The sequence below is a fragment of the Mesitornis unicolor genome, unplaced genomic scaffold (assembly GCF_000695765.1).
Source record: "Mesitornis unicolor isolate BGI_N332 unplaced genomic scaffold, ASM69576v1 scaffold7579, whole genome shotgun sequence".
NCBI classification, from domain to species: domain Eukaryota; kingdom Metazoa; phylum Chordata; class Aves; order Mesitornithiformes; family Mesitornithidae; genus Mesitornis; species Mesitornis unicolor.
Window position 1 is genome coordinate 875 of NW_010207950.1, and position 11,173 is coordinate 12,047.

Genomic DNA, 11,173 nt, shown 5'->3' on the forward strand with positions numbered 1-11,173 from the left:
AAGCTGATGTTCCTCTGTAACAGCTGTTTGGTGCTGCTGCTAATTAAATGTGCAAATGCTGCCTAGCAAATACTGGAAAAAATGAGCATGTAGACCCACTGACAGGTAAGTGAAGTCCCTGAAGTCTTTTTATAGAGGGTTTTATTCAACAAGTGTGTTTTAGTATCTTTTGGGATAAAATAAATATAATATTCTTGGTACGCATTTTTAAATCTTGTCTCTTCCACGCAGTAATGGTGCAATAATGTTTGTATTTCTTACAGGGCCTGTGGAAAGGAAGGTGCTTGTGAATCTTCAAAAGTTAGATGTGGCTCAGGATAGTCTGGGCAGCCATGGTTTCTTCACTTTGATTTACAATCAAGGCTTTGAAATTGTGCTAAATGACTACAAGTGGTTTGCATTTTTTAAGGTGAGTTACTGTGGTGTGTTCTCCATCACTGACTGTTGCTAAAGTGTCCTGTAGTTGGGCTTCTCTGTAGTCCCTGAGTACTGTGGTGGATAGCTGGGACACGTGGTTATCCTTGACTCTAAGGTTTACCTGGATTATCAGGTAGAGGATTTATTTAATGTAAAGAAACAACTATCAGTGTCTGGGTAGGGAGCCAAGGAAGGGAAAAGAGGTATTTGTATTCTTTATATTCTACGCTGGCCATTATCTGAAAAATCTGTTGCAGGCACTGCTGCTTTCCCTTCTGGGAATGCTTAAAGCAGTTGAAGGCCTTCACTAAGTTAATTCTCCGAGTTGTCTGGAATTGTTATTTTTGGTTTTTTTTTTCAGTTTTCTTTCTGACACCTTGGATGTGAAATAGCAAATGTCATTGCCAAGATGTTTGCAAATGCGTGAAAACTTTAGAAAGCCTATCTGCTCTCCTTGCTGGAGCATTTCTAGAGTCTTTAAATTTCATTCCAGAATAGTACTTTGGTTATCCTAGGAACCTTTCTGCTGCCTACAGTTGTTTTTTTGGAGTAATACCTGTCCCTGTTAAGGACTTCAGATGAAGCCAAAGACAGTGCTCATAGGCAGGGGCCTAGACAGGAGAAAATCTGTTTGCTAAGGAGCGTTCTGCTGCTGTCCTTACAAATAGCATTTTGAATCTGGAGGATGGCTTGAAGCAGTCTCAGCAGGATGAATTTGGAACCTGGGAGACAGGTGTTTTGTGCAGCCAGACTGCTCAGTTGGTAAATGCAGTGAATATGTTGAAAGAGCAGTGAATGTGTTTCTGTGGTGTTTTAGGAAGTGTGATCTCCTGTCCAGCTTCAGATAAGCTGAAAGTAAGCACCCAGGCCTTGTCCAAGCATGAAATCTCTGAACCTTAGCTAGCAGTAAGGAGGGTGAAGAAATGACTCGTAGTTTAAATTGCCTTTCTGGGAGCCATTGTAGATGGGCTATTTCACAGCAGCTATTTTCAAGTCAGTGTTTTCAGCTGTTAACAAAAGTGAGTGATCCACTTTTCCAGGAAAACTGTAATCCTTACTGAATAGGATTGATGTGTGAGTCTTTGATTTAACTGCAGCTTCCTCCATGCTGATTGGAGCTCATTTAAGTTAAGGGAAAGGGCAGTGTAGGTTGTTTTTAAAGGGTAATGGTGAAGTTGTTTCCGTGCTCTGTTGAGGGTTAACCCCAGTAGGAAGCTATGCGCTGTGCAACCACTCGCTCATTCCCCTTCCAGTGGGATGAGGAAGAGAATCAGAAGGGTAAAAGTGTGAAAACTCATGGGTTGAGATAAAAGTATTTTATTTGGTAGAGCAAAAGCCATGCATGCAAGCAAAGCAAAATAAGGAATTCATTCACTGCTTCCCACCAGCAGGCAGGTGTTTGGCTGTTTCCAGGAGAGCAGGGCTTAATCAAGCGTAACTTGCTTAGAAAGACATACACCATAATTCTGAATGTCCTCCTTTTCTCCTTTCCACAGCTTTTATTACTGAGTGTGATGTTGTGTGGTGTGGAATATCCCTTTGGTCAGCTAAGGTCAGCTGTCCCAGGGAAGTCTGAGTAGCAAATGAGGCTTTGATGCTGTGTGAGCACTGCCCAGCAATAACATTCCTGTGTTATCAATGATGTTTTCATCACAAATCTAAACCATGGCAATATGAGCTACTATAAATACAATTAAGTCTATGCCAAGACTTGTGCACTCTTATAACTGCAAGCTTTTAACATAATGCTTTTGTGTAAGATGGAGTCAAAATGTGAGAGAAATGCCTGATCGACATTGTCCCATCTGTATAAGGTAGTGACACTAAATAGCCGTAGGAATGTGCACTGCTCGTATGTTTGGAACATAGAATTGTAGAATGTGTTGGGTTGGAAGGGACCTTTAAAGCTCATCCAGTCCAACCCCTGCACTCAGCAGGGATGTTGGTACCAGATCAGGTTGCTCACAGCCCCATCAAGCCTGATCTTGAATATCTCCAAGGATGGGGCCTGCACCACCTCTCTGGGCAACCTGTGCCAGTGATCTACCACCCTCATGGTGAAGAGCTTTTTCCTCATATCCAACCTAAATCTCCCCTTTTCTAGTTTAAAACCATTACCCCTTGTCCTATTGCTCCATGCCCCAGTGAACAGCTCTTCCCCAGATTTCTTATAGGCACCTTTCAGGTCCTGGAAGGTCACTACAAGGTCCCCCTGGAGCCTTCTCTTCTCCAGGCTGAACAACCCCAACTCTCTCAGCCTGTCTTCTTAGCAGAGCTGCTCCAGCCCTTGGATCATCTTTGTGGCCTCCTCTGCACTCACTCCAGCACTTCAATGTCCTTTTTGTATTGGGGACTCCAAAGCTGGATGCAGCACTGCAGGTGAGGTCTGAGCAGAGCAGAGCAGAGGGGCAGAATCCCCTCCCTGGCCCTGCTGGCCACACTTCTTGTGATGCAGCCCAGGATGTGGTTGGCTTTGGGCTGCAAATGCACATTGGTGACTTATCTCCAGCTTCTCATTCACCAATACCTATACTAATGACTATATGGGCTACTATGAGTAAAATTAACTCTATGCCAACTCTTGTGCGCTATTGTAACTTTACATTTTTAACATACGAATGCTTTTGCATAAGACAGGGTCTCATACCGGAGCAAAAGTAAAGTGTGATAGAGAAATGACTGAATAGTATTGACACTAAATTTCCATAGTGATGTGCATTCCTTATAGGTTTAGTTGGTCAAAATGCACTGATTTGCAAGAGTACTCTTAATAAACTGACACCTGTGTTACAGAATAGTAATTTAGGCTGGCAGGAACTTCTGGAGGTCACCTGATTAAACTCGTTCCTCAAAACAAATTAAGTCGAATATATGCTTGAGTGGTAGCAATGCACAATAGCTTGCATTTCATGGTTGTGAATGTGTCTTAGCCCTTTGTAGGCAAATGGATTAATTGTTAGTTTTGCAGTTGCTTTTGGTATTGAGAAATAGCAAGCTTTTTTGTTCAGGAGTAGAGATTCCATCAGCAAGATGTGCTTAAATTAAAGGCTTCTTAAATATTATAGCGAGGATTAGAGCCCAGTTCAGTTACCCTCTATAGTTTTGCTGCTGTAAAGGAAACAACAATAATGCTGTAAAGTGCATTACCAAGATGCAAGTATAATGGCTGAGAAGCATGAGGAGATACCACAGCACATAGTAAATGCATTTTGTGCTGCAGACAACCAATTGACTTCGTTAGGCAACAACTGTCTGTCTGCAAAACTGTTATTTCACAACTGTCAGTGGGGACTGGGAGGGAAGAAGTTGTTCCTTACGAACTGCTTGACCTTATGCCATATTTAGATATGCATATCTGTTTACTTTTGATCCAGTAAATATTGCATTACATCTGAAATCAAAATAATCTAGTCCTGGCAAAATCTAAAAATGTGGTTTATTCTGTCAAATACAGTTAAGGCATCTTTTGGCACATACTCTGTCTTCATCTACTGTAAAACTTCTGGGGTACAAATAACATCCTTTGCTCAGTGCAAGCTTCAGAGCTTTTTGAAGACTGCCTGTTTAAAATAAAATACTACCCTGTACACCTGAAAGTACTGTAAACATAGCAGTCTTCATTTGCTAGTGTTGGTCATAATCCAGAAGCCCTTTAAAACAGGCTAAACTAGAATGCGAATTGGTGAGGGCCTTCCTCCCTGGAAATGCAGTAAGAGTAAAGCATAAAAGCAATCTCTTAAAATATTCACAGAATCACAGAACGTTAGGGATTGGAAGGGACCTCAAAAGATCATCCAGTCCAATCCACCTGCCGGAGCAGGAACACCCAGATGAGGTTACACAGGAAGGCGTCCAGGCGGGTTTTGAATGTCTCCAGAGAAGGAGACTCCACAACCTCTCTGGGCAGCCTGTTCCAGTGCTCTGCTACCCTCACTGAGAAGTTTCTTCTCAAATTGAAGTGGAACCTCCTGTGTTCCAGTTTGTGTCTGTTACTCCTTGTCCTATCATTGTTTGTCACTGAGAAGAGCCTGGCTCCATCCTCGTGACACTCACCCTTTATGTATTTATAAACATTAATGAGGTCTCCCCTCAGTCTCCTCTTCTGCAAAACTATTTCTTAGCCTTGGTTGATGTTGGGAATGTGGAAAGTCAATAGACAAAATCCCTTTGGATTTCTTGGGAAGGAGGAAGGTACAAAACTAATGTGTTTAATATGGAGTAATCTGCTATTGGTTTTACTGCTTGGTAAAAATTACTTAAGTTTCACTCTGCAATAACATTCCCATTTGAATGCCTAATAATTAGGCAGAAAATAAAACTGAAGTTTTATACTATTTACTCTTTTATGCTATTAACTCTAATACCATGCTAAAAGAGTTCTGCGCTTCCCAAAGTGCTTACACGTATTGGAGCAGCTGTAACACAACGCCTTGCACATCTGTTCCGTGGTTGTGGGTTTGCATTGCCATGAAAGTATCCATTGCTTAAGTGCTGCTCATAAATTTCAAGTTCTGTTTATGTTGCAGTAAAGGTAAATTATGTGGCTAAAGCACCATTGTGGTGACAGGGCAGATAAAGCATTCTGTTTTATGTACTGTAATAATGCTCCTATTTTGCTGTTGAACAGAGAGAAAGGAGTTGTTGGGCTGAATGAACTGAAGTATTTGAGCCCATGCAATGCTTCATGCATGTTATTTCAAGAACTGGTGCTAATTGAACTTGCTTAATTGAATTTTCACTTGATTTTTTTTGCTTAATGATGAAGAATGAAGCTGTTAATTGCTAACAAGGATGCTGTGGACTTGTCTAAATGGTGGCTTTATCAGAGCCGCTGTGCTGTGTGGATGTAGACACAGACTGTGTGATGATGGTGATGGTGCATATTTTGGCGAGTTTTTAATTGTTCCTGTGGCTTACTAAGCAGACATCCACTAACATTTTCGTAATTCCTCACTACCTTTACGAGTTACTTCTTGATGGGGAGTGGGGGGAAATGACTTTCTACACCAAAGGAGTGTATTGGGTGAGCTTATTAGTCTATTTTTGTCTCAGTGTGCTTTACAAGTGTAAGTGAATAAGCTCTGGTGCTACTACTGACTTTTGAGATGAAAAACCCTAAAGTTTGGCTTTTTTTTCCCTATTAAAACACTAGCACTATGTCAGCAAAACAAAAGAAATAGAATATAGAGTATTCCACTACTCAAGTTACTCATCTTTCCCATCTGATGTGGTGATATCTTTGCCACATCTTTTCCTTTCTTCCCCAGTGACCCCAAATTTGATTAAAACCAAGGACTTCTGTTCTGAAATAACCAGCCTAGACAAGGGAAGTAGTTGATGTTTAAATTTCAGAATGTAAAAAAAAAACGACGACTGAATACTTTTTATTCCATCTTTCTGAAATAGAAGTGTTAATGTTGCTAGTGCTATTTAATCATCCTGCAAATAAATGGAAAGTTAGAAATTAACTTATTTTAGCTGAGCCTACTTAACCAGCTGTGTGCAACTGCCACTTCCTTACAGTAATAAATCTGAAAACATAAAGGTCTGAATTGCAGAATGTTCTCTAGGGGGAAAAAAACCACGCATCTCTAGTTGAGATTTTCTTGCATTTTATATCAGGTAGCAAGATGCAGTGGCTTATTCTGATAATATCTTCTGTATTTTTTGTGTACAGTAGAGTATCTACAGTCCTGCTCTAATTAAGAATGTGCTTCCCATAATAAAATGCATAGAGACCCTTGTAAATTTGATTATAAATGAGTGATAAGCCTCTCCATAAGGGTTAATGTAGAGGGTAATGGTACTTCCTAGATAAAGAGTCTGCTTTTTGCCTGGACACTGTTTAAACTGAAAACTGTAGCTGTGAAAAAGAACAGGATGGCAGCATTTGAAATAGAATGATTATATGTAATTTTACTATTATATTATTATTGTTGAAATAATACAATATCTAATGCATTATTACATTAGATATAATTAATTATTACTATTATTGTTATTATTTCAAACCTCAGAATCTGTACTGTGAATAGGGTTTTTGCATTTCTGAGCCCTTTGGTCTTAGTAGGAAATGCTACGTGTGGTTTTAGCAATGAAATATTGATTTGACAGTGTGCCTTCTGGTAGTAACCAGTGGGTGTCCTTGTCATGGCACCGATGGCTTTGCTCTCCCTTTGTAGTTCCCCTAACATGTGGAATTAAGCTTAAATATTGGGGGTTTTAAGGGATTTTCTACCACTTCTATACATCAGTTGCTCTCAATTAAAAGTCAGGGGCAGTGTGAGGAGAAGCAAATTGGGACTGCATGGGTATACTTCCCTTTCCTAGCTGAAAACAGCTCTTACAGCTCAAATTCCCTTCATCCAGATGTTTTTAATGGGCTATAGTCTCAAAAATCATATTTCCTTTTTAGAGCTATTTCAGTAGTCTGCCAGCCTACAAAAAGGCAGCTGCAGAGTACCTGGATTGCTTAATTTTAGGCTTCTGGACAAACTCTGAAATTTGCTTTTGTCTCTTGCTTATCTTGAAGCATTACCACCGACTGTCCCCTCACCTTCTTCCTCATTTTACTGATATGTTTGATCATATCAGTAAAATAAAAATCAGTAATCATAAGTAATCAGTAAAATAAGTAATCAGTAAAATAAAATATCAGTAATCATATCAGTAAACATATCAGTATTTTACTGATATGTTTGATCATATCAGGGGTGGTTAGTAGGTCACAGAGGTTCTCCTCCCCCTCTACTGTGCCCTGGTGAGACCGCATCTGGAATATTGCGTCCAGTTCTGGGCCCCTCAGTTCAAGAAGGACAGGGAACTGCTGGAGAGAGTCCAGTGTAGGGCTACAAAGATGATGGAGGGAGTGGAGCATCTCCCTTCTGAGGAGCGGCTGAGGGAGCTGGGTCTCTTTAGTTTGCAGAAGAGGAGACTGAGGGGAGACCTCATTAATGTTTATAAATATTTAAAGGGTGAGTGTCACGGGGATGGAGCCAGGCTCTTCTTGGTGACAGACAATGATAGGACAAGGGGTAATGGGCACAAGCTGGAACACAAGAGGTTCCACTTAAATTTGAGAAGAAACTTCTTCTCAGTGAGGGTGACAGAGCACTGGAACAGGCTGCCCAGAGAGGTTGTGGAGTCTCCTTCTCTGGAGACATTCAAAACCCGCCTGGACGCCTTCCTGTGTAACCTCATCTGGGTGTTCCTGCTCCGGCAGGTGGATTGGACTGGATGATCTTTTGAGGTCCCTTCCAATCCCTAACGTTCTGTGATTCTGTGATCTGAAAGAACAGCATTGGAACAGATTTAAGAGATGATGACTAAAGATCCTTTTCTGTGTATTGGGTTTTTTTCCTTTTTTCCAGTCAAAGAATTGCTAATCCAGGAGGCTTCTGCAGCTGGGGAAAGTGTTGCTTACTGTTGTATGAAGGCACATTTTACTGAATATATTAACTTATTACTCCAGTGGTGAAATGCAGACTGAGTAAGGAAGTATTAGGATTTGGGGCTTTAGTAGCACTTCCCTCACTGCCAACTTCAAATGAGTTGCTCTTGATGGTTCATCACTTACTACTGTCTCATTTTGATACTTCAGGTGAAATTATTTCTTGGTACTTTTCCACCACAGCTCAAACTTAAAGAAGTTACGGAAGTTTTGTGTTTGATTCTGACTTGTAAACCAGGAATGTTGTAGTACAACTCTCCCTAAGAGGTTACCGGGTGAGAAATTTTCCATTTTCCCTGTGTTTGCTTTTTTAGGCTGTTGAGAGTTGTAATTTCTCAGACTTTTGCAGCAGTCCAGAGTTTGAGTAGTCACATATTTGGTACAAGGGTTAGTTTGAGTAGTCACAGTTGGTACAAGGAACCTTGAAAATTAGGAACAGCGCTAAGAGATCTCTTACACTTTGCCTACAAATAACTGTTGAACACAAACAAATGCATCTACTCAACACAAGCATAACCTCTTCACATTACAGTACAAAAAGGAGGGCCAGAATGTGACCAGCTACTGCAATGAGACTCTACCAGGATGGGTCCATGATGTCCTTGGCCACAATTGGGCTTGTTTCATCGGGCAGAAGATTTCTTCATCTCCCTCAGATGTTCATGTAAACGAGCTACCCCTACAGAAGCCCAGGGGAAGGTAAGCATTAGATAAGTCACTTTTTACTAGAATAAAACATGTGGTGTAACCGTGCTTCAGGCTTGAGCTAGAACAGTATGGACCAGTTCTGTTACTGAGGGCAAAGTTAGTGCTAGTGATAATGTTGGGAATAAACCTGAATGCACAAAAACGGATGAGAGTGTGCCTGTTATATCGGGCAGTTGCTCCTTCCATCTGTGGTGAAGCCCAGTTACAAAACTGGCACGTCTAAAGAAAATGATGATCTTGTTAGTCTGTCTTAAATTTCAGAAACCCTACACTGATCCAATAATTACATGTTTCTTTATCATTACCTACCAAAAGACTCTTCCAGACTTAGTCTTCTCCATATTTAGTTTAGAGAACACTTACTGTTTAAATCCCAGTCCTTACTGTTTTATTTGGTTGCTTTTGTTTGCAGACTTTCAAGCAGACGTTATGTGCACAACGCTGACTTTGTAAATGCTATCAATGCTCACCAGAAGTCCTGGAGAGCTACAAGATACAAGGAGTATGACAACTTTGCCCTGGAAGAGCTAACTAGAAGAGCTGGGGGTATCTATTCCAGAGCTCCAAGGTACTGAGGCCTTTTGTTTTGCCATAAACAGCACTGCTACAAAGAATCCACTTGTGTTTGTCCTGGATCTTCGTAGCTGTGTTTTGTTTAGCTGTTCAGATGTTTAATGAAGTTTCAAGGCCTTCCAGCTTACTTTTGTGGAGTGCCAATGTATTTCTTCACTTGAATGATTATCCTAAGCATCTGTTGTCTTGAGCAGTTAAGTGAAATAGGGTCATCTACCCTTTAATCTTGTCCAGTAACTGTTTCCTGAATTCATACTGCAGGAAAGAAGTGAGGACAGTCTCAGTTGTCATCTCACTCTCCTGTCTACCCATCAGCTGCTTGCCTTAGTCACGAGCTTCTGCTTGACTATCTTCCTGCTTCTCCTAGTTCATAGTTGCAATTAAAAAACAATGAACCACATTCTGCTATTAAACACGAATCAAGATTTTTTTGAAGGAGTTCCCTGGTTGCTTTGATAATTTGCCCTGCCTGCAATCAGTGTCCTCTTTAACAGTAGAGTGAAGCAGTAGCATGAAGTAGCCCATTTAAGATCAAGTCCAACCACTATTTAACTCTACCATGCCCACTTCTAAACCATGTCTCTAAGCACTGTATCAAAGCGGCTTTTAAATACATCCAAGGATGGTGACTCCACCACTGTCCCGGGCAGCCCCTTCCAGTCTTTGATAGCCTTTCAAGTGCAGTTTTTCCTAATGTCTAACCTAAACCTCTGCTGGTACAAACTGAGACCTTTTTCTCTTGTCCTATCAGTTGTAATTTGTGAGAAGAGATGCCAGCCCACCTCTGTACAACCTCCTTTCAGGTAGTTGTAGAGAGCAATAATGTCTCACCTCAGCCTCCTTTTAATGTGATGGAGATGGATGCATGGTCTCTTACATTAATTTGAGAACCAGAAGTCTTTGACCTGAAGTTTCCCTTCTTTATGGCTGTTTTACCTACTTTCTAATTTTGCTTTTTTTTATTCTGATACTGCTGTCGGTAGGAATGCTACTTACTTTTCCAAACCATAGAATCACAGAATGGTTTGGGTGGGAAGGGACCTCAAAGCTCCTCCAGTCCAACCCCCCATGGGCAGGGACACCTCCACCAAACCAGGCTGCTCCAAGCCCCGTCCAACCTGGCCTTGGGCACTGCCAGGGAGGGAGTACCCACAGCTTCTCTGGGCAACCTGGGCCAGGGCCTCACCACCCTCACAGGGAAGAATTTCTTCCTAATACCCAGTCTAAATCTCCCCTCATCTAGTTTAAAACCATTCCCCCTCATTCTATTGCTACTTGTCCTTGTAAAAAGTCCCTCCCCAACTTTCCTGTAGAACCCCTTTTGGACTTGAAAGACTGCAATAATGTCTCCCCAGAGCCTTCCCTTCTTCAACTATGGCAACTGTATGTTTGTAGAAGGTCCTACAATGTAATAAAAATTCTGATGGGAATACCATGCAAATTATCGTGGTTTCATCCTATAGACAGAAGCCTCCTTGTAGATGGTCTTAAATACAGTAACCTGTTTGGTAGCCTTATTGCACTATGGAGTGCCATGACAATATTTTGTTGGCCCTTTCATGCTTTCTAAACAGCCTCCAGAGTCTGATGTTTGTGACTGGCACTTGACACATGACCTTTAGGACAAAAACGCCGGGTTTTGTGAATGCTGAATGCAAGAAGCTCTTGGCTTGGTGACCTGAACATCACTTGGCTGCAAGTGGTAGATGAGGGGAAGTAGCATTCAATACTACTTAAATAGTCGCAGTAAAAACTTGCTTTAGGGCATGTGGGACTGCAGTTATTGAAGTGTTGATGTGAGCTGTGTCTTGCTGTCAGTGCATGCTGCTGAGGCAAGGTGCCTTCTGTAGTCAGTTATCCCACATACCTCATGGTGACAAAGGCATATGATAGCCGTTGTAGAGCTGCATTGCTACAGTCACTGAGAGTTACTTCAGATTGGTTCAGAAGTGTTTGGCCCCACCGGCTTGTGGATACTTCACAATATAGTTCCCTCAGGGAGGGATTTGAGTAGGTCTTGCATCC

General features: G+C 41.4%; 1 protein-coding gene across 1 annotated transcript in view; it reads left to right on the forward strand.

Annotated features, from left to right (window-relative positions):
- Positions 1–263: 263 nt before the first annotated feature.
- Positions 264–11,173, forward strand: part of CTSC (cathepsin C) — a gene marked incomplete at its 5' end in the record, with an annotated part of 18,555 nt that continues 7,645 nt past the window's right edge. The window contains 3 exons of the mRNA XM_010192316.1: positions 264–409; positions 8,400–8,566; positions 8,988–9,143. Of these exons, the coding sequence (XP_010190618.1) occupies positions 264–409; positions 8,400–8,566; positions 8,988–9,143 (469 nt within the window). The remainder of the gene's footprint in view (positions 410–8,399; positions 8,567–8,987; positions 9,144–11,173) is intronic.